Below are 24,693 nucleotides of genomic sequence, written 5' to 3' on the forward strand. Positions count from 1 at the left end.
TTTTGGCCAGGTGTGACTCTCTCTGATTCCAGAAAACACATCACCTTACACTTGCAACGAGCTTCATAATAGTTGAAACAATGGACGTGAAGTCTGTGGGTAGCTGGAAGCAGACTGGCCCTTCACCCTCCCAGAGTGGCCAGAGGAAGGAGCCGACTTTGTCAATCACCTGGGCTGCAGCAGCCTGATTTCTATCACTCACTAGAAATAGTCTAGTTATAGAAAAATCCCAGGCGCTTCTGCACTGTAAGCGTGCCAACAGAAAGCTCGGTAGCGAACGTTTCTGAATGGCAAAAAAATACATCAGAAAACAACGATCTGAACAAAGGAACAGAAAGTCCTTTACGTACAGCATGGAACTGAGAAAATGTACAGACCCTGTTGCAAGGTAAAAAGGAATATAATAATTTCTAATATTCCAGGGGAAAAGTTTATCACAGTTCTTAAGCAAAGAAGTTAACTAACAATAGTTTACTTAGCTTTTGTTACTAGAAAGCCAGAAAAGAATCCATCTTTTTTTAAAGTAAGAAAGTAAATAATTTTTCAGAATTACACAGAAACAAACTCAAAGCCAAAGACAAGCTATGAAGATTCTTTAGGAAGGGGCACCCAAGCTCCGTCCATCTCAGAACAGGGACAAGACTCAGACAAGGCTTCCACCTCTTTCAGGAACTTTCTCAGTATTTAACCATTCTGGGAGTTAGAGTCACAGTTAACCTCAAGGCCTCTCCTGACTCCTGAGTTCGGGTTATTAAATTCATTCCTCATCCCTGTGTGATTTTTTTTAAAAAATCAAGGTACGGGAAGTATTCAGAACTATTCTAACCTTTGTTGACATATGAGTTTGGATTGAAATGAATACTCTACTAACATTAGGTAAAGAGCTCAGTACTAGGCATTAAAGATGACACTACAAGGCAAAATTATCACAAGTCCTCCTAGAGTGCCCAAAATGTGTGCTCTTCACCATCTCATAAATTAAATGAAAAATTACATTCATTTGTATTGAGTAGCACTTTCCCAGGATTTTCTCAATTTCCAAAAGAAAACACATCCATATCAAATCCTACGATTCAAGGCAGATTTCCTGAACCCAAAAACGAGGAAAAGCTTGGACAAAGATTAGGCAACAGAATACATCACAATAAAGAAATGGGGAGAGAGTGTAGCTAAAAGTCGATTACATGTGTATGGACAAGAATCTATGAAACATTTGTCTATTTAGAGTTATTAACCTTAACCACCATTACATGCAGTCTCATGTAATATCCTAAAGTCTTCCTCTTTCTAAAGATAAAGTGTAATTAGATGCCAAGTGGCAGATCACTCGTGGATTTTAATTTCGTAAATTCCTTTGGTTTTCTCCTTTTCTCAGAGCATCCACATGACAGTAGCACCCAAAACATAGATGGCAGACGAGAAAAGCAGAGGTCTGGGAAGTCAGAAGGCCTGAGCTTCAGATCTTGCTGTGTCCCCAAGCAAGAAGACCTTAAAGTCACCATTTAAACTTCCCATCTCTTAGTTTCCTCATCTGAAAAATGAGAACATTGGCTCATTTCCTTTGCAGCACTGAGATCAGTGATACGAAGCACTCTGAAAGCTTCAAAATGCTACAAAAGCATTAGATACTATTATCACAATTAATATGTTCCTGGGCAAAAAATTGCCAAAAGTACATGAATCCTAGATTCACTATTTGTATGAATTGAGGCATAGAGAAGCACATAGATATAGATATTTTGCATGTTAAGTTAATTGAAAATTTAATTAAATCCCAGGGAATAGAGAGAAATAAACTCACCTGTCTACACCCCGTGAAAATTTATATTCATAATATTAGGAATTACCTTGTCTCTTAATACTCTATTCATGTTTCTTAAACTGAAAAACTTTTAATTGTGTGAATTGTCCAAATCCCGTTGCTTACAATCGAGGCTTTGTAAATGGGGTCAATAATGGTACCTGCAAGGCGGACTTGGTATGAAAACTGAGTCAGTATGTGCAGAGCACGTAGGACGATGCCGGCATATGACGTCCGCTACGTGAATGTCTGCTCTACGGTCTGGCAGTGGAGAATCAGTCAGATTTGGTTTCAAACCATTGCTCCAATTTCTACTAGATATGTGACTTAAAGTACAGGTTTTCTCATATGTATAATGAGGAAAATAAAAGTACTTACACCTCATAGGTTTGTTAGGAGGATTAAAAAAATTATTTATACACACACACACACATACCCATACATACATACATACATATATATGTGTGTGTGTGTATGTGTATATATATATGATTGAAAAATTGCTTATACTGAAAGTGTTCCATAAGTGGTAGTATTGGTGGTTTTGCTTAAAATAATAATGTTGAATAGCAGCATTATTGGTAAATTAGGAAGCAGCATCCAAAATTCTTTTCTTTTCAGTGGCTTATTTAGTTCTCATACACTTTTTAAGAGCTAGCTGCACCAATCTTGGCAGTAGTGAAAATGTATGTGATTAATTTAAAGTGGTAAGTAGAGGATCAAATTCTCAATCACTATTCCAAGTTTAATTCTGTTTCAGACTTACCACTGCCAAAATATTTTAAGCAGACAGAATTACATTTATCCATAAGAAGCATACAGTTTATTCCTTTACATTCGACTTTTTATAATCTCAACTCTCCTACAAAGCCTCCGCTGTCTAATCGATCTAGCATGCAAAGGTATTCCACTAGACCAAGGCCACGTGTTTCTAAAGAATTTATGTTATATCCCAGTCTTTGTCAACATCATTTCTTACAAACTTGAATAAAACATGAAGAGCTCCTTGAAAAGCTTTAAAAAGTCAAGGCTTTTTTTCCAGTTTTCATTTCCCCAATTCATTTCCATCTTTCATTTCTCCAAAAGAGAGGGTGAAAAGAAAGGAAAATCAAAGAGGATTTTTTAAAACTACATGGAAGAGTCAAAAGATAGAAAGAAAAATATCTCTTTAAGCTGTTAAGGTGTTTTCAGGGCCAACAGCTTAGAGGACTATCCTCACCTAAGATGCTACCTAATTCCTCTTTGTCTTCGCGGCTCAACTTCATGGCCACAGACAAATGTGCTATCGCCTCCTTACGAGGAGGCTTGTTTTCAGTTCCTTGTACTTATTATTATATGCTATCTCCTCCATCACTTTTTTGAACCTCAAGGCAGTTAAATTACAGATTGCCAGAGAAAAAGGGATCTCAGAAACTATGTTCTAATACCCATTTCCTTTCGTGCAGACTTCCAAACTTGCAGGTGGTCTGATGACTGAGAAGACTGGGGACTTTCAGAAGACCGCAAAGTGACTCTAGATCGAGAGCTCAAGCCCTCTCTCTCCCAGGCAGGGTGGCTTTCCCATCCTGCTACATGTCAGCATCAAATTTCTTATGTTTCTGTTTTAAGTTTGTGGTATATATTCCCACTGCCAAGCAAACCAATCCATGGTTTGGTTTTTATTTTATAACCCAAATGTTCCATTTTAGAGATCAAATAGTGCCACCCCCAAATAGGCTTTTGTACCTGAATTACAAGAGTAAGGGCAAACTTCTCGATAACATTTGGTTTTTCCCCTTCTTATGTGCTCATTTTTATAATGCGTTTATGTCAGCAGGAGCTAAAATAAAGTCACCCTGATCATCTGACTCATTTATGGCTTCTCACATGCAAGAAGTTTAATTTTATGCCCAGTGACTACAAAATAAATGACCATAACTTGTGAAAGGATGATTTCGGTCACCTATTATACATAAATATTTGGTGTACACACAATAACCATAAACATTAAAATATTTCCATGTGACAAATATCATTGAAATCCAAAAACCCAACACACATTTGCTGAAATCCAAGCAAAGGAGTTACTCAACAATCTCAAATATTCCAGTGATTCATGTCTTCCCCAAGTCACCTACCCAAGTCAGAATGTTCTCAACTTCCAAAAATTAGGAGCCTTTTGGATGTAGAGAAGACTGGAGAATAAGGTCCTTAGACATGAGGGCCCAACAAACTATCTAAAGCAGTGGTCCCCAACCTTTTTGGCACCAGGGACCGATGCTCCTATGAGACTCTAGTGCCTGATGATCTGAGGTGGAGCTGAGGTGGTGATGCTAGCGCTGGGGTGAGGCTGCAAATACAGATGAAGGTTCGGATGAAGCTTCACTCACTAGCCCGCCACTCACCTCCTGCTGTGTGGCCCAGTTCCTAACGGGCCATGACGCTACTGGTCCATGGCTCGGAAACTGGGGACCCCTGATCTAAAGGATGAAAAACAGTAATCCTACCCTCCTAAATAACCAGCAGGAAAACTTACCTCTGGATAAGATAATCTCCTTATTCTAATCTCATTGAGAGAGTTGCTACTGCTACTTTTTTTTGCTAAGTCAACTATGTGAAATTTAACTACGGAATTCAAATATATAGACCACTTAAGTCACATGTCCTTCTTCAAGAACGAATAAGTAATTGGATCAAATGTTCTCTAATAAATATGTAAAAAGTAAAATGTAATTACCTTTCCAAAGTCTCGAACATCAAACAGGTCAAATGCCTCGAAGAGTTCACTTTTTCTCATTCCAAATGTCTCGCAACAGGCTGTAAGGAATGTTCTTATGTTCTTCAAACAGAGAAACTAAGGAATAAGAAATAGCTATTAGTATGCAGTAAATACTTCTGAATGCTGTCTACCCTCTGTCACTCCCAAAATGCTATAAAAATGACAAGGAAGAACCCATCAGCTTTTCAGGTTGTTTTTCAATAACTCCTTCAGCATTATTTACTGAGTATCCACTTTCTCTCAGCACAAGGGATATAAAATTCTATCCTCATGAAATTTACATTCTAATAAGACAGATGAGAACAAACTCAGCAACAAAAACAAAAACATAAATGTTTTTATTTTCACATGGTAATAAGCACAATAGAAAAAATAAAGCTAGGAGATGGCTCAGAAGTGCTGGTGGGGGTGAGGGGAGCTTAAATGGAATGGCTAAGGAAGGTGTCAGTGAGAAAAAGTGCCAGTAAGAAGAAAACAAGGTTTCAGTCAAGATGGCGGGCTTGGTAGAGGCTGGTGTCAGATCACGACAGAGCACTGCCTGACTAGCCCCATAAGTGGCACACCCGAAGAGTGGTCCCAACAGGTACACAAGACAGCTGGGGTGAATCCCACTCCATGGGGTCAGCCCCCACACAGCAGCTCCTACCCTGTGGGCATGGCCAGTCCCCACGGCCAGTCAGCTCAAGAGTCAATCCCATTCCCTGACGTGCTAACAGCAATCAAGGCTTAGCTACATCAGGAGAGCACACACACCCACACAAGGAACATGCCCCCAGCCCTCAGTGCAAGTGATCAGGGAGACGGGGACACTGGGCCACACAGGACACCGACTACACAGGCCACATGGCCAAGGCTGGGAAATGCAACAAACTATCATAATATATAGAAACAAACACAGAGAGGCAACTAAAATGAGAACACAAACATGCTGCAAATAAAACAACAGGAGCAAACTCCAGATAAAAAAAAAACTAAACGAAATGAGGGCAAGCAACCTACCAGAGTTCCAAACACTGGTTATAAGGATGTCTAATGAACTTAGGGGGAGAATAGTTGATCACAGTGAGAACTTCAACAGAGAGATAGTAAGCATAGCAAAGGACCTAGAAACCATAAAAAAGAACCAGTCAGAAATGAGGAATACAATATCTCATAAAAAGAATACACTAGAAGGAATCAACAGTAGATGAAGCAGAGGATCAAACCAGCAACTTGGAATACCCAATAAAAACAGCAAAAAAATTTTTAAAAAGTGAGGAAAGTTTAAGAGACCTCTGGCACATCGGACATACCAACATCCGTACCATAGGGGTACCAGAAGAAGAGAGAGAGCAAGGGATCGAGAACCTATTTGAAGGAATAATGACAGAAAACTTCCCTAACCTAGCGAAGGAAATAGATATACAAGTCTCAAAACAAAGAGGAACCCAAACGAACCCACACCAAGACACATCATCATTAAAATGCCAAAGGTTAAAGACAAAGAGAGAATCTTAAAAGCAGAAAGAGAAAGGCAGCTGGTTACTCACAGGGTACTCCCCTAAGAATGTCAGCTGATATTTCAACAGAAACTTTGCAAGCCAGAGGGATTGGCATGAAACAATCAAAGTGATGAAAAACAAGAACCTACAATCAAGACTACTCTACTAATCAAGGCTATCAATTAAAATGGAAGGTGAGATAAAGAGCTTCCCAGAGAGGAAAAAGCTAAAGGAATTCTTCACCAACGAGCCAGATTTACAAGAAATGTTAAGAGGACTTCTGTAAAAAGAAGGGGAGAAAACCCATAAATATGAATAATAAAGTGGCAATAACTATGTAGCTATCAATAATCACTTTAAATATAAATAGATTAAATGCTCCAATGAAAAGACGTAAGGTAGCTGAATGGATAAGAAAACAAGATCCATAAACGTGCTGTCTACAAGAGACCCACTTCAGATCAAACGACACTCTCAGACTGAAAGTAAAGGGATGTAAAAAGATATTTCATGCAAATGAAAATGGAAAAATAAAAGCTGAGGTAGTAACATTTAGACAAAATAGACTTTATAACAAAGGTTATAAGAGACAAAGAAGGGCATTACATAATAATAAGGGGATCGATACAATGAAAGGACATAACCCTGGTAAACATACATGCACCCAACATAAGAGCACCTACATACATAAAACAATTATTGAATAAATGGAGAGATCAACAGTAATACACTCATAGTAGACTTTAACCCACGAAAACCAATGGACAGATCCTCAAGACAAAATCAATAAGGAACCAGCAGCCTTAATGACTCACTAGACCAAATGGATTTAATTGCTATTTTCAGAGCATTTCACCCCAAAGGAGCATAATATGCGTTCTTCTTAAGTACACAAAGAACATTTTCCAGGATAGACCACATTAGGCCACAAAACAAGTCTCAAATCTAAGAAGACAGAAATTATATCAAGTGTCTTCTCTGACCACAATAGTATGAAACTAGAAATCAACTACAAGAAAATAACTAAAAAATACACAAACACATGGAGGCTAAACAACATGCTACTGAACAATGAATGAGTTAACAAAGAGATCATGGAAGAAATCAAAAGATACCTAGAGACAAATGAAAATGAAAACATGATTCCAAATCTATGAGACACAGCAAAAGAAGTCATAAGAGGGAAATTCATAGCAATTTCCTCAAGAATATCTCAAGAAACAAGAAAAATATCAATCTAAATTTACACTTAAAAGAACTAGAAAAAGAATAGCAAACAAAACCCAAAGTGAGAAGGAAGGAAATAATAAAAATTAGAGTGGAAATAAATGAAATACAGTCTAGAAAAACAATACAACAATACAAAAGATCAATAAAATCAAGTGCTGCTTCTTTGAAAGGATAAAGTTGATAAATCTCTAACCAGACTCATCAAGAAAAAAAGAAAGAAGACCCAAATAAATAAAAGCAGAAATGAAAGAGAAGTCACTACAGACTCCACAGAAATACAAAGGATTATAAGAAAATACTACAAACAATTATATGCCAACCAACTGAATAATCTGGAAGACATGGATACATTCCTAGAAACATACCTTCTCCCAAGACTGAGTCAAGAGGAAACAGAAAATCTGAACTGACCAACTACCACCAACGAAATCAAATAAGTAATCAAAAAACTCCCCAAAAACAAAAGTCCTGGACCTGATGGCTTCATAGGTGAATTTTACCAAAGAAGAATTAGCACCCATTCTTCTCAAACTATTCCAAAAAATTCAAGAGGAGAGAAGCCTTCCTAACTCATTTTGCGAGGCCACCATTAAATCCCTGATTCCAAAACCAAAGACAGTACAAAAAATAGAAAACTAAAGACTGGTATCCCTGATGAACACTGATGCAAAAATCCTCAGCAAAATATTAGCAAACCAAATTCAGCAATACATTAAAAACATCATATGCCATGATCAAGTTGGATTTATTCCTAGGATGCAAGGTTGGTTTAATATCCACGAATCAATTAATGTGATAGATCACATTAACAAATTAAAAGATAAAAATCATATGATCATATCAATAGATGCAGAAAAAGCATTCAACAAAATCCAGCATCCATTTATGGAACAAAAAAAAAAAAAACTCTCAGCAAAGTGAGAACAGAGGGAACATACCTTCACTTAATAAAGGTCATATGTGACAAACCTACAGCTTACATCATACTCAATGGGGAAAGGCTAAAAGCATTTTCCTTAAGATGAGGAACAAGACAAGAATGCCCACTTTCATGAAGGGACAAAATCTATCTTGTGCGTCTATTTTATATTACTTTCATGGACACTGAGCCTGATGATGTGATTAGATGAGATCTTTAGAGATCTTGAGAGGAGGGGGTGAGTGTATTTTGCATGCGGAAATAAAATGAATAGTTGGGACCAGAGTGTAAACATTCCACTTCGGTATCAATTTCCATTCCAATTTCTGTATCAGTTTTCTATTGCCACACATAACATTGCATAACAGACCAGCTAAAATTGAATGGCTTGACACAACCACCATTTATTTAGCTGACGGGCCTATAGGTTTGTGTTCTAATTTGGGGATTTCTCCTGATCTTTGTTGAATTCACTTGTATGTTTTCTAGGTCAGCTGGCTGCTGGCTAGAATCATATTTTTGGTGATGGTTGCCTTGGGGAAAGCATGCCTCAAATGTGACAAATTCACTCTCCTCAAGAATCGCTCATTCTTTCAGCAGACTAGCTCTAGCAAATCCTCATGATATGATAAAGCAAGAGAAGAGGATGATTAAGATCATGATTCTGAAGAACAGCAAAACAGCAAGCCTCAATGAACAAGGACTTCCCAAGCCTCTGCTTACAACATATTTGCTGACAAGTGATTGGCCAAAAGAAGTCACAGGATTGAGCCCAGAAACAAAGGGTGGGGCCATCAATGCAATCAACCCACTATATTCCCAAACTGTCTGCCATGAAAACTAGTGTCCCAGAGGTGTTATGAGATGTTCCACTAAAAAGAGGTTCTATGGTCATACTGATTAGTGAAATGCTGCTTATTATATACTTTCGATGAGTCACACTACCCTTTAACCTATTAAAAGATCGAAGAACTTTTTTAAAAAATGAAAAAGGAAGCAGAGGTCTTAAGGTGATGAAGGAGCAAGCCATGCACGATCACAGGACAGAGTACTGCAGCCTAAAGTAGCGGCCCACACCAGGGCCCTAAGGCGGGAGGGCCCTGACATACAGCTCAGAAAGGGGCCCATGCGGCTAGAGCACAGGGAGTGGCACGGAGAAAGGTAGGAGGTGAGCTAGAAAGGTATTGGGGTTAGAGGATGAAGGACTCTGTTAGACAGGCTTTTACTCTGAGACAGGAAGTGACTAGAGGCCTTCGGGCAGAGGAGGGATATGATCAGATGCTTTAAAGGGGGTCTTTCAGGCTTTTGTTTTGAATATAGGTTGAAAGGGGCTGAAGCAAGGATGGAGACAGGCAAACCAGACAGGAGGCTATTGTAATAATCTGGGTGAGAGACAACTGTGGAAAGACCAGGTGTTACATTCTGACTTTGTTAAATTTGAGATGCCTATTAGTCATTCAGCGGGATGTGAGGCAGCAGGCAACTGGATATACCGGTCTCGAGTCCAGGGTACAGTTGTATACTCCAGACATAAATTTGGGAGTCTTTAGAGTATAGAGTACATTTTTAACCATGATATTTTCTGAGATGACGCTGGGAGAAGGAAGAAGAGAGGAGAAAACCTGGGGTCAGGTAATCTCAGGAGATCGAGAAAAGAGGATGTGCCCACAAAGAAGCCAAGAGAGTGACCAGTGAGGAAGGAGAATGGTCAGGAGAATGTGTTTTTCCTGAAGCCAAGTAAAGAAAGTGTTTCTAGGAAGAAGTGATGAACTGCGTCACTTGTTGCTGAACCTCAAATAAGATTTTGACCAAGCTCTGTCCTTAGAATCGGGCCGTGTGAAGCCCATGAGTATACCTTAAGAGAAGCAGGTTCTATGTGGAGGACTGGAGTGAAAGTCTGCTTGGAGCAGGTTGAAGAGACAATGGGAAGAGAGAGAGTGAAGGTGTAGACTCTGGAGGAGTTTTGCTGCCAGGGGGTACAGGATCGAGGAGGTAGAGAGAGGTGAAGAAGGGCTTTTTAAAAACAATGGAAGCTGTTAGACCATGTTTCTACTTTGATAGGAATAACTTGGTAGAGGGGAAAGTCAGTCATGCAAGAAAGAGGGGCAGTCACCCAGATGAAAAGCCCTTGAGTTGGCAAAGGAGAGGGGGACGTGGCTGTCAAGTGGAGAAGCTGACCTTGGCAAAGAGCCTGCTCAGCTCATCACTACCTACAGGAGAGCCAATAGGGAAAGTAGACGCTATGAACACCTTTTAAAACAAACAGAGTTTACTTTCATTATCTAAAAGACTCAGATCCACCTAAGCAACGTACACACAATTGTGAATTAAGTGAAGTCTTTTTGGAAACATTAGCAGCGATGGCACACAGAAAAATAAAATTATTCACCTCCAGTAAGTTAGAGACCTACTAGCTAATTATTGAATCTCTACTTTCCTTTTCTAAGCACTGTCAATGTTTTATTTTGTTTTGTTTTTCATCCTGGTTTGTTTTTTAATTCGCAGAAGGCACATTTTATTTCTTCTACATTTGAAACATTCAGATTTTTCATGGGCTTAACTCAGACACAGTTTTACCCTTTACAGGAATCCTTCTCAGATACTTAAATGTTTCAGGAAGGGTTAAAACCACAGGGGAAACATCACAACCCCTTTGAAGCATAAAGGCAGCAGTGAATGGGCATATGCAGTTACTGCTTTCACTTTTAAAAATTCATAAGAGACCTTTATGACACAGAATCACTCTGCATGTAGCGCTTCCACACAGAATTGCTTATTTACAGATTAAAAGCCTCGCATTCTGCCAAGACAGACAATAATTACTCTCTTGGGGATTCTGCAACTGCTCTCTTGCAATATTTTTTACATAATTAAGTGCCCAACTCATAGCTCACCAAGGAACAAAGCATAATTTCACATGCCACCGTCTGAAGATTTCTCACCAAACTCAAATTTTCCACCGGTATAGGAGAAACTACAGTAGACTTCCACTGGAGTACTTTGATCTTTAATTCAAAAGCAAGTATTACTGAAAGTAAATATATATATATATATAATATATATATATATATATTATATATATATATAATATATATATATAATATATATATATATATATTATATATATATAATATATATATATAATATATATATATATTATATATATATATATATGTGAAATGTAGTCATTACTGCACACATACAAGAGAAGATTTAAAAACAGGCCTTCCCTTCCTTCTGGAACCAATCTTAACCTCACTTGCCCCTGAACCGGTTCAATTCTATTAACTTCCACAAATATTTACTGGATTTGAAAAAGGTCACTGGTATGCTCCCACATTTCCATACAATCCTCAGATTTGGTCACCTTTTTACATATTTTTTCAGTCAATGGTTTTTGAATGCCTACAACGTTCCAGACACGGGAAAGGCTAAAAGTGAGTAAGACAAGCTTCTCTACTAAGCTTATCTGGAGATTTGCACAGTTACCCCAAAGCTGGCTAATGACACTATGATCACAGTTCACTCGATGCCAACGGGCGTCCATCTCCGAGCAAGGAACGGAGCTTAGGGTTAGAGGAAAGGGGCCCTAACGCCATTGCAGAAGCCCTGGACGGAGCGGGCCTGACCGCCTGCCTGCCCACCCCCAGACCCGTGCTTTGTTTTCATCGTGTTGAACTTTTTATTCCAGTTTATTTTATTCCAGTTTATTTATTGTATTTTTAAAAAATTCAAACTAAAAGAAAAGCTGAAAGAATACATGAACACTCCATCTACTCAACAACTCTTACATACTGCCATATATGCTTTTGGGTGCCGACTCTTTATAACGTTTACATTGCAGACATCGTGGTACTTCGCTTCACTCAACATGCATCTCAGGAATGAAGGTATTTTCTTCTCACATACCCACAATACCATTATTACACTTAAGAAAATTAATTCCATATTATCTAATATCCATTCCATATTCACATTTCCTCAACTGCCTACCTAATGTCTTTTTATATTTGCTCCCCAATCTAGAATCCAATTAAGTTTTACCCATTACAGTTAGTTGCTTTATCCTTGCAGTACCTGTTAACCTAAAAATCCTGCTGCCTTTTTTTTATGATATCGACTTTTTGAAGAGTCCAAGATGATCATCTCATCATATAGAAATGTCTCACACTCTTCATTTGTCTCATTATCTGCTCATGGACCATTAAACCTATTCCTCTATCACTTGTATTTCCTGTGAACCAAAAGCTAAGTCTACTTACAAGTTAAACAGCTTTGGCAAAAATACTTCATACTGTGAACCTCGTATTTCATCCTATCAGAAAACACAAAATATTAGGTTATCCAATTATTATTGAAGCTAAGATTCCTCACTTGGTTAAGATGCTCACTGCCACATCTCTGTTGTAAAGGTACATGTCCCCTTTTATATTGGTAGAAAACCTGGGCTGATAACATGGTACCATGTGGTTGTCCTATTTCCCAATAGTTTTGCACCATGAATTTAGTGTCCACTGATAGTTCTTTCTTTGATTATTCCATTTGGGACTATAAAAGAGTGATTTTTCGAATACTATCATTCCTTCCACATTTATTAGCTGGTATCCTTACCTAAAAAAAAGCTTCCCCTGCCCCCTAGCTCCCCTTCACACTTTTTTTTTTTTTTTTTTGCTTAATAATCAATCACTATCATTATTCTTTTTGATATTCACATTATCCAAAATTTAACCACTGGAGGTCCCTTCGGACTAGTTCCTGTGTCCTTTGACATGACTCCATTTTCTTCATTTTCTTATATCAAGCTGTCCCAGGCCACCTCGTATTTCCTCTGCTCTAGTTCTGGACTCAGCCATTTCCCCAAGCAGGTCTATTTCAATGTATATGGTAAATGGTAGTTTGAAGTCAAAGTCTGAGCTGCTCCAACATCACGTGAGCCAGTTATATCAAATGAACCAATACCTTCACACTTTGCTTAAGCAATCTATCACTTGCAACAAAGAGAGTTAATGTAAACAAGATGGGCCTAACTGGTCTCCAATGTACCTCTGAGGTAATTCTATAATTTTCTTTGTGGAATGCCTAATAACCAACTCTTATCTCACTCCGTTCAAAGGAAATGAGTTCACTGAATACAACTGATGAACATGCGAGAGTGTTTTATGCCTAGAGATGTGATTGATGTTTCAACACAGTACTACTTCAGTTCTCAGTCTGTAACTTCTTTGAGATTCAAAGCCATCTGATAGTCCTTTTTTTCCCATCGGCAGAAGCTTAAAACATTCTGTCCTCAGAGATGGTGTATAATGCACAAGGACAAATATATATCATTTCTTAACCTTACCTTATATTGAACCAAAAATTACACAATTTTGCTAAACCATCTCTTTTACTCCTATGAGATAATTTTAGGATTTCTTAAAATTCAGAATTATGATTTTAGGAATCAAAATTAAAGGCACACAAAATGTCTAAATAGCGTTTTGTCACTTAACCGATATGAGTGAGGTTTTCCAGGTAAACAGTGCGTGTGCGTGAGCACGAGACAAGATGAAGCATGGACAACGAGGGACAATGGAAGGGGTTCAGACTGGACACAACACTCGGGAGGGGAGCGGTGTGAGCAGAGCTGGACAACGGAGCCAGGAATTACATGGCAAGCTAAGGGAGTTTGAGCTTTTTCACAGAAGAGATGGTAAAGATAAAGCATTTTAAATAAAAGAATGCAATACTCAGGTTGTATTTTATAACTATTGTTGTAGCTAACTTTTGAGTCCTTACTATGTACCAAGCTCTGTGCTCATGTTTAAGTCATTTAATCCTCACAACTTGATCAGGAAAGCTTTCATGTTTTTTTTTTCTTCTTTTATATATACTGAAGTTTAGATGTTTACCCAAGTTTATATAACTGCATATGCCAAAGTAATGGAATCATGACTCAAATCCAGACATTCTGGGTAGTGTCCATATCTTTAACTATCATGTTATACCAGCTCCATTTTGCAGCATACATAATGAAATGATTTTCTTTTCTCTTTATTAGGGAGACTATGTTGGGTAGGTAGGCAAGACAGGGACAATTAGAATGCTGTCATATTAATTCAATGAAAAAATTATGTTGATTTGGACCAGGATGGTAGGAGAAGGAATGAAAAGAACTCTGGGAGGCAATATGGAAAGGAAAGATCTGGTAATTGATTAAATATGTGTCGGGTGAGTGAGGCAAGAGTGAAAAAGACAATTAAGAATTATACCCACAGCTCTGTCTTGGGAACTGCACGGACAATGGGGGCAGTCACTGAAAATAACTTAGCAAATTGGGGGGCAGGGCATGTTAAAAAGGGGCACAGATTGAGTCCATTAATTCTTGTCTTCACATATGGAAAGGCCCAGTAAGGAGATGCCGCCTAGCCTGTCTCCCAGGTATATCCAGTGACAAGTGACATATTCTAATAACCCAGTCTTCAACCACCCTGCTCACCCTTCTCTGTTCCTGCAGAAATATACAAAGAGCTTACTTTGTATATTTCTTTATATATTACAAGTTAAAATGGTGGAAAAACACTCAACAGAGATGCACATAATCCTCAAAGGAGAAAGTTTAACACCTTCCAGGTATATGACACCCTAAAATTACACAGCAGGCCAGAGGTCTCTCGGTTGGAAAATGTTTCATAACCAGACAGCTAGCACAATAGATGGGGTTAAGTGGCTTTTCAGTGGCTTTTCAAGGTGCAGCCTTTGTCGCTACCACTTTAATGTTAGCAATACTGATGTGAGAGAGGAAATGTTTAAAGGATAGACTGCTAAAAGTTCACTTTTATACAACTCTGAAAGAATCTCTTTTTCTTCAACCCCTTTTATAAAGTGTATGGTTTCCTTTTCTGTATGTGTGTAAGAGCCATTTTGACTTTTCTCAATGACACAAATGCAAACAGGTTGCTTCCCTTTTTTTTTATTTGAAAGCAAGAACATCTACTTCTCTAAAATTGTTAGCAATAATGGATTAGCTGCGTTCACTTGAGGCTACATAACAGGAAAAACCTCCACAGCTCATTGTGAAATGAGTTATTTCAATCTCAGCTGAGAAATGATACCTTGAAGGAAGGTCAATGATTTCTAATTCGGCTTCACAACCAGGTAGACTTGCTGACTTTCTGCAATTCTCCCAAGAACCACGGACAGCCAGGCTATCGGATGAAGAAAGTTCTCAGAGTCTCATTTCTCAATGAGACATTCATTAACCTATTTGAAATAAAGAGTCTGAATTTGAGAGTTTGGCATAATTCAAATCGTGAGTGGCTGTTATTAGGCTGACAATCTTGAAAAGCACAGAAGAGATCACGATGAAGGCCACTTCCAAATGTAAGATACGCAAAGACTTTTCCTGCCATTCCAATCAGCCCAACACCTAGCTCTAGACTAAGCAAACTACCTCCCCGCCCTCCTTCCCTCACCTACAAAGAATATCATTTTCTTCTTAATGTTTTTTTTTTCCACCTTTTTTAGAGTAGGCTTCTTCTACTGGATAACTTTGAACAAATCTGAATAACTCAACAACTTTGGAACAAAATTATTCTCACGTAGATCAGTCATTGTTTTGTGTGTGTGTGTGTGCCAAATTACATTCTATTTTCCACCCACGTTTTTAACTTCTCTAATTGTTATTCAAACTGCACCCACACTCCTCCCAATTTAGCATCATACCCAAATTTTATGCAAATTATACTTATCGCTTCTGATTTTATTACCTGACAGATTTCTTTGATTTATACTCCAGGTTCTAGTTCTGCCCATTATTTCACAATTTATTTTATTAAAAGAAAGTTGCAGGTTTTTTCTAGATAAGGTTTTTTTCTAACCTATACCATATGTGTCATAGATGTTATCTGTATGTTTATACAGACACATGCATATATACGATTTTTTTCCTTAAAATCTACTACTATTTCTATAGAATCTTTCTTTCTGGAAATACTAACCAAGTAGCATACTTAACTAGGTAGAAATATACCCCAATTAAGTATAGAAAATGCTCCCTGGTCTTTACTTTTTCCCACCTTTTTCTTAGCTTTTCAATAAACTCTACCAACTCTAAATCCAGGAGATTTGTACTCCGTTTACAAAACTTGTTAATCAATCACCGGTACCGCTCATGACATCATCACCACGTCTGTCTTGAGCTCACTATCAAATAAACAGTGTTTTATTTCTGGAAATAGAAACATCTGAAAAGAACAAACAGATGGGCATATTAACCCATGTTCTGTTCATTCCCACAGCCAGATACCTTTAGTTTTCCTTCTTTGAGCCAAATTCCCCAGCGAGCTTAATCTGAATGAATTAAATGTTTAACCCTTTATCCCCAACTCTCATATCTTAACTTCTGCATTCTCCATATCTGCACCCAATTTAGCCATTTTCCCACCAAAAAATGAAGACACTTTCAGATTGTATACGTTCTTAAGGAGACTGTATATACTAGATCATTCTGAAACTATCTTCTCCCTAAGTAGATATTTATACGCTGTTTCTTCAGCAGTGGTTATTCTTAACCCCTTGTCCTATAAGGCAGATATGGAGGAGGTTTATGTGGAGTTTTTTTTTGTTTTTTATCCAACACCAATTACAATGTTTTCATATGATTTATAAACAGTAATTTGCAAATGTAGTTCCCACTGCCTAGAATGGCATTTCTGTAGGAAGACCAGGGTCCTGATTTACCATTGTCTGTTTATGTCCTACTGTCCTATTGCGATAATTGATACAGTAGTCCCCACTCATCCAAGGCCCCCAGTGAATGCCTGAAACCACGGGTAGTACCACACTCTACACATACACACCTATGATAAAGTTAATTTACAACTAATAATAAAATAGAACAATTATAATACACTATAATACAAGTTATATGAACACGGTCTCTCTCAAAATATCTTATTGTGGCCTTCTTATGATGATGATGATAGATGATAAAATGCCTTATTACGTTGAGAACTTTCAACTTTTCACTTAAAGGAAGCGCTTTATGGATTCTCTTTGGCATATCCAAATTGCTAGCATCATTACTCTTGGCACGCTGGGACCATTATTAAGTAACATAAAGGTAATTCGAACACAAGTACTGCGATACCAGGACAGTCAGTGTCATAACCAAGACAGCTACTAAGTGACTAATAAGTGGGGAGCATGTATACTGTGTGGATACGCTGACAAAGGGATGATTCACGTCTTGGGAGGGATGGAGCAGGATGGCACGAGATTTTATCACTACTCAGAACAGTGTGCAATTTGTTATTTACAATAGCCAAGATATGGAGGCAACCTATGTGTCCATCAACAGACAAATGGGTAAAGAAGATGCAGTACATATATACAATGGAATATTACTCAGTCATAAAAAGAAAGAAAATCTTGCCATTTGCCACAACATGTATGGACCGACAGGATCTTATACTAAGTGAAATAAGTCAGACAAAGACAAGTGAAATATGATTTCACCTATATGTGGAATCTAAAAAACAAAATAAACAAACAAACAAAATAGAAACAAACTCATAAATATAGGGAACAAATTGATGGTCGCCAGATGAGAGAGGTGTTGGAGGATGGGTGGAAAAGGTGAAGGAATTAAAAAGTACAAATTGCCAGTTATAAAAATAGTCATGGAGATGTAAGGTAGAGCATAACAAATATAGTCAATAATACTGTAATAACTATGTACAGGACCAGGTGGGTACTAGCCTTATTGGAGTATTCAAACAATCACTTAAGTTATATAAATGTCTAATCGCTATGTCGGACACCTGAAACTAATATTGTGTGTCAACTGTAATTGAAAAAAAGGTTTTAAAGAGGAGAAAAATATAAACATGTTTATTTCTGAAATTTTCCTTTTAATATTTTCAGACTGCAGTTGACTTTGAGTAAAACCACAGAAAGCAAAACCATGCATAAGAGGTGACTACTGTAGTGTCCTTTTCATTAAAAAAAATATATATAACTTCTGTTAGGACAATAAATTACATAGTCATTCTTCCTTTCTTCTTCCTCTCCCTAGAATATTCCTCATCCTTCAGAACACCAGATCAAATCACACTGTGTTAAGCCTTCGAGGACAACTCCAGGCACAGCTGGTCATTCTCTCTTATATCATTATAAAATGTACCAAAGTTTATTGTAACAGAATTTCATTTTTTATTCATTGTCATGTCCTGAACATAGCCTAACACAGGGCAAGCACATACTTGATTTGTATATACACACACATACATGTATACACACATACATACATATACACACACACCATACATACTGGATTCCTAGGGGAACTACCAGCAAAAGACCTGGGTGCAAATCTTGGTTCTGCCATCAAGAATTATGTGGTTGTAAGGAAGTAGTTTAGTGCAGTGGGTACGAATAGGTTCAAGAGTCAGACCAGCCTGTACTGAAATCACCCACCCACAGGCTAAGTGAACTCAGAAAGTTTACTTAACTTCCAAGCCCCAAACTATAGAATGTAGATAATTCTATCTTCCTCCAGAGGACAGTTCTCAGCCAAGTGAAATTATGAATTTCAAGCATAATTTTGGTAAGCAATAAATGTTCACTAGATATTGCCTAATGCTATTGATTATAAAAGGATGGCCAATGAAATAAAAATATATTCCTAATTTTATATGATTACTATGTCATAATGGTGGAATACCATCTTTAATGGAATTGTCTTTATTAGGCAATCATTTAACCCATGTGAGTGTTGGTTTCTCCATTTATAAAATAGAGATAATTATACCCCTAAGAGGTCTATTGTATTAGGTGAGATAATCTATAAGAATTCTAAGTTTTGTTCATTCATTTCACCCATGAAGTACCAACTGAGTGCCCAATAAGTACAAGGCACCTTGTTAAGCACAGGCTGATTCCAAAGATACAAGGCTGATACAAGGACAGGTGCCAAAGATACAGAAGTCACACACGCCCCTTCTCCCAAGAAGTTCACAGTCCAAGGATTTGCATAAACCTTACGGACTTGTAGAAATGCAAGCATCATTACTATTCTGTTCACTCTCCTATAAACTTCCTTTACCTGATTTTTCTGATTCTCTTTCTTGTTCTTCAACTTCAGCTTACTATCTGAATTTAGGCTATATCGAAACTACTACTTACCTTATTAAGAAAAAAGACAGTGAGTTATGAAATCAAGAGGGGATAGACTAATATATATTTGTATACAAAGACTGCAATAAATGCATTAAACATACATTTGTTAAAAATTATAGGCATTCTATGAAATTATTTTGTGAGTAAATATTTTTCCTTGAATTTCTGCAAATCAAGTATGAGGCTTGCTCATGTCAGCCTCCATGCTCTCGAGTCTGAAAAGGACAAAGATAACCTTTTCTTGGCCTAAAATTTCCCCCATTCCTATACTCATTTTATTCTTTTTTCTAGCTTTATTGAGATATACTGGCATAGAACATTGTATAAGTTTAATATGATGTAATACACCTACATCTTACAAAATGATCATCATTACATCACACAATTTCAATTTCATTTTTGTTCTATACCCATTTTAAATGTCAGCATTAATATTTTGATGTTAGCTTTATTTAGCTCTTTCCCATGTACCTGCTTGTATGGGGTTTAGAAATAGGCTAAGTCCTATCTGGCCAGGAAGTGCAAAAATAAAAATTGTATTTATAGCAAAAATCTTGGTCAAGTTTTTAAAGCTCAAATGTCATCCTACGAAGAAAATACTCAGTCAAATGTTCATGTTGCTGATTATTCTGCCATTGATCACTTTCAGTTTTAGCACTATAATTTTGTTTTGTGACTTATGTTGTAACAAGACTCTATAATAACATGATAAATAATTTTCTATTAATACTTTGCTAGACTAAATTTTAAATATTTGCTTCTTTTAAAGTTTGATTTTTCTATGTCTAGAAAAAAAATACTTTTCCCAGGAGTACTCATCTCCAGCTTTATCACAGAAATCACAGGGCAAAAAGAATATTTGATTTAAAAAATAACCTTTTGTGGAGCTCATGTGTTCTTCTGATCAAGGTTACCGGGAACTTATTTTTTAAAAGATCAAACACCAAATATGGCATTGTTTTTACCATATCCAACTTCTTTTTAAGTAGGCTACTATAGTCATTAACATCCCCATAAGATCACGAAACAACGAAACTCCTTCATAAGATGAATGTCCATGCAGCATCCATGCAAGGGTAGCGTGTCATCATTTATGATGAACACGCCAGTTCCTGAGAAGGAAGTCCCCTGGCACACGAAGGCAGGTAGCACCAAAATCAGTCAAAGCGCACGAAGAACGTTGATTTAGACTGGGCCAACTTAATAGTGCCAGCATCACCCTTCGAAAGCACTCTTGCAAATATTTATTTTCAATAATTGACCAGAAATGGACATTCCTTTACATTTCAGGCAGGAATAGTCACTAAAGCCTGTATTCTAAATAACGGTGGTATTAAATTGTTATTCCCTTCAAGTGAATTTTCATACAGGGATAACTCGGCATGGAGTGAATTTGAAAATAAAAGTACAATTCTCAGTACTCAAAGAAAAAAAATGGAAATTTAATCTGGTCCCAAGGTATTAAGTAAAAAGTCTGCTTAAAATAGAATTTTTTTTCCTGACTGTAGAATAGTTTAGTACAAATCCTCAGACATCCCAATTAAAACAAGCTAAAATTTCATTAGAAGCAAAGTGATACAAGTCTCATTACATAAGAAATTTCATTATGATGAAATTAAACATTTGGAAAAGCAAAATGATTCCCAAATCTGGCCATGTAGCCCACAAGAAAATGGGGGGTGGGAGGGACAGAGAGGAAGAGAGAAGAGGGGTGGGGAATCTGGTTTTATTACTCTCTATCTAATTAAAAATTAATGACAATAAATGCTCTCATAGTAATTGTTATTTTTTTAATGGTAGATTAAACACTACAGTTTTACCTGCATACTACATAACAGTGACTGAGAGACGGCTTTCATTTCAAACTATTTGCTCACATTTAATAAAATTATCAAATGTAACTTCTCAAACATTTTCCCCACAGAGACGTCCCTAATAGCAGAGGACAATAAAATTACATCTAGTATCCTAGTTGCCTGAAGTTGCCCAATCTACCACATGCCCATAATATCTTTATCACATTCAAAATTCGTCTTCTAGCCCATTAGCCATGTTTAATACAAAAGGTGTCGTAAATTATGTACTATTGATTTAAGCCCCTCTCCCCTCCAATGACCAAACCTCCCATAAAGTCTGCTACCAACCCAAATGCCTAGTGAGAGGGGACAGGGAAATAAGGAGAAATCAAGAGGAAGGGACTAAGCTGTCCACTGGAGATCTAGAGAGAAAAAAGAGCTATAAGGAGGCAGGAGAAGCAGCAGCTAGAACTCAGGTCCCAAGGCTTCAGAGACGTCTTAGAGAAGACACTGGACTCACTCGGGACATGAAATGGGAGCTAAAGCCAATTAGATTTCCTCAAAGGCACAGAAAATCACACTCGATACTGGATTATACTTATATTGTACTTCATACCACTTGTCATCAGCTGTAGTAAAAATAATGCAGGAAATGGAATAATAAGAACAACATTTATACAGGTTGACTATGTGCTAGGCACTATTCTAAGCATTAGTGTGTGCATACACACACACATCACACTCGACCTTCACTAGAAGTCTCGTGGTAGCCGATCACCATTTTACAGATGAGGAAACGAAGGCAGAGAAGTTAAACTCTTGCCCAAGGTCATACAGCCCTAAGTGGAAGGGCAGGTGATTGGCTACTGATTTCTATACACTTTGAAAGAGTTATAATAAAAGTAACATTATTAACAGTTTGTTAAATAGTAATCCCACCCTGATCACATGCCCTTCTTGCTCAACACATACAGATGTGGCATACTTCTGCACAACTATTAAGTTTTATATCTAGGATGTGGTTCCACAGTGTAGCAGTTAGCACGTCTGCTTTACACGTGGGTTCGTGCCCCAGTGGAGCCACAGTCCATGGTCTATAGCCATGCCACTCTGAACAAGCCCGATGTCTGATCTCGGAAGCTAAGCAGGGTCAGGCCTAGTTAGTATTTGGATGGGAAACCACCTAGGAAGACCAGGTGCTGTAGGCATAAATAATAATAAAAAAAGTTTTATATCTAGTAAACTTGAATCACGCAGAAATAAAAATGCTTTATCGTTATCGTGCATGCGGAGCTCACGAGAACTTACCCATGATACAATTCGGCAGTAACAACAGAACACTGCCATTGCACTGAGGTGTTTAGTGAGGTGACACAAGAAATGAGATGCATCTGCCCCAATGGGGAACCACTTTCACCTCAGACTCCACGTCAGTGACACCCCTCCAGAGGAGGTGCCACACACCGCCCCGCATGGTCACAGCACGTGAGAGACTCTGATTCCACCAAGACAACAGACACACCATGTTCAGCTCAGGGAGCCGGAGAGCTGCAGAACCTTTCTGTAAAATATCAGGGGGCAACCTGCATTTGGCTGAACATACCGGACATAAGCCAAGTGTTAAAAAAGAAATCAGCTGATGACTTAGACTTTACTTGAGCAAGTCCTTAGGACTGGCCTTCGGCAAAAGGCAGCATGCCCCGCCCCCATCCCCACCCAAGAACTATGCATCTTCCAGTATCATCAGAATCCCCACTGTCCTCATTCACTAAATTAATTACACAGCAGCCAAAATTGCCAATTCGATAACTAAAATGTCAGGTATATTCCCTTTATTTAGTGTACCATTTTTATTGTTTAATGTCAATGAGAAAAATTTTTGCACAAAAATTTAAGCTGTTTACTCACAAATTTGCTCCCCCACAATTTATGTTTCCTATAAAGTCCTTCGGTTTCACAAACACAAAATCTCCTAATCATAACCCAAGCCTGATATACCAGTACAGTGTGTATGGGGGGGAGGATGGTATTGGGTGCTTGTAGTCTTATCTTCAAAAACACTGGCATTCACTAATTTATCAAAGACACAATCTCTAAAAAATTATGTCTGCAGAAATGTCAGATTCTATTTATAACACTTTTCCAGACCTATAAGCCACTTTTTATTATGTGTTAGAAAGGGAATCTACTGTATTTGCAGCTTAGTCTATAATTTAGGCCACGTGTGGGACTAAAGAGTTTGACTATTTGGGGAGGGGGGGGCGGTTTATTTATTTATTTATTTATTTTATGGTGACACTGGTTAACGAGATCCAGTAAGTTTCAAGTGTACAATTCAATAGTAAGGCATATATATATTGCATTATGTGTTCACTGCCCATAGTTAGATTTCTGTCACCACATATTTGACCCCTTTTACCCCATCTACCTCCTCCTTCCCCTCCACCCTCTGGTAACCACTAGTCTATTGTCCATGTCCATGAGTCTCTGTTTACACAGTCTGTCATGTTCATTTGTTGCTTTTAGGTTTATATTCCACATATAAGTGATATTGTGTGGTTTTCAACTTTTTCTGTCTGACTTATTTCATTTAGCATGATTATCTCGAGGTCCATCCATGTTGTTGCAAATGGCAGTATTTCATCTCTTCTTATGGCTGTGTAATATTCCATTGCATATATGTACCACGGCTTCTCTATCCAATCAATTATCTATCATAGGACACTTCAGTTGCTTCCAGGTCTTGGCCACTGTGAATAATGCTGCTATGAACATCGGTCTGCAAATATCTTTTTGAATATGTTTTCAAGTCTTTGGGGTAAATAACCAGTAGAGGGATTGCTGGATCACATGGTAGATCAATTCTTAGTTTTTTGAGGAACTTCCATACTGTTTTCCATAGTGGCTGTACCGATTTGCAGTTCCACCAGCAGTGTATGAGGGTTCCTTTTTCTCTGCATCCTCTCCAACACTTGTTATTACTTGTCCTGTTGATAACAGCTATTCTAACAGGTGTGAGATGGTACCTCATTGTGGTTTTGATTTGCATTTCCTTAATAGCTAACAATGTTGAGCATCCTTTCATGAGTTTCTTGGTCATTTGTATGTCCTCTAGGGAGAAGTGTCTGTTCAGGTCCTCTGCCCATTTTTTGATTGAATCATCTGGGGTTCTTTTTTGTTGTTGTTGTTGTTGTTCTTGTTGTTATTGAGTTGTATGAGTTCTTTGTACATTTTGGATATTAATCCCTTATCCAAGGCATTGCTTGCAAATATATTTCCCATTCTGGTGGTTGACTCTTTATCTTGACAGTTTCTTTTGCTGTGCAGAAGCTTTTTTAGTTTGATATAGTCCCATTCATTTATTTTTTGCTTTTACTTCCCTTGCCTTTGTTGACTCTTTTTAGAATTTGATGCTAGACATTGATCAGATCCACGAAAAGCCCTTCTCCAGAAATAAACAGGAAAAGAAATTTACTGAGCAGGACACTGCTCAGCACTCAGCCGATATAAGGGGGAGGAAAAAAGGCTGACTCAAAAGAAATCTAAAA

The 24,693-nt window shown here is 37.8% G+C and overlaps 1 protein-coding gene and 1 pseudogene across 1 annotated transcript in view; one reads left to right on the plus strand and one right to left on the minus strand.

The window, feature by feature from the left end:
* The window catches only part of VAV3 (vav guanine nucleotide exchange factor 3), a 310,644-nt gene that overhangs the window by 231,266 nt on the left and 54,685 nt on the right, over positions 1-24,693 (minus strand). Inside the window, exon 2 of the mRNA XM_039841025.1 lies at positions 4,518-4,634. Within this exon, the coding sequence (XP_039696959.1) occupies positions 4,518-4,634 (117 nt within the window). The remainder of the gene's footprint in view (positions 1-4,517; positions 4,635-24,693) is intronic.
* Positions 22,238-22,353, plus strand: LOC120585305 (uncharacterized; annotated as a pseudogene).

Source organism: Pteropus medius, unplaced genomic scaffold (assembly GCF_902729225.1).
Source record: "Pteropus medius unplaced genomic scaffold, Ma_sr-lr_union100, whole genome shotgun sequence".
NCBI lineage: Eukaryota > Metazoa > Chordata > Mammalia > Chiroptera > Pteropodidae > Pteropus > Pteropus medius.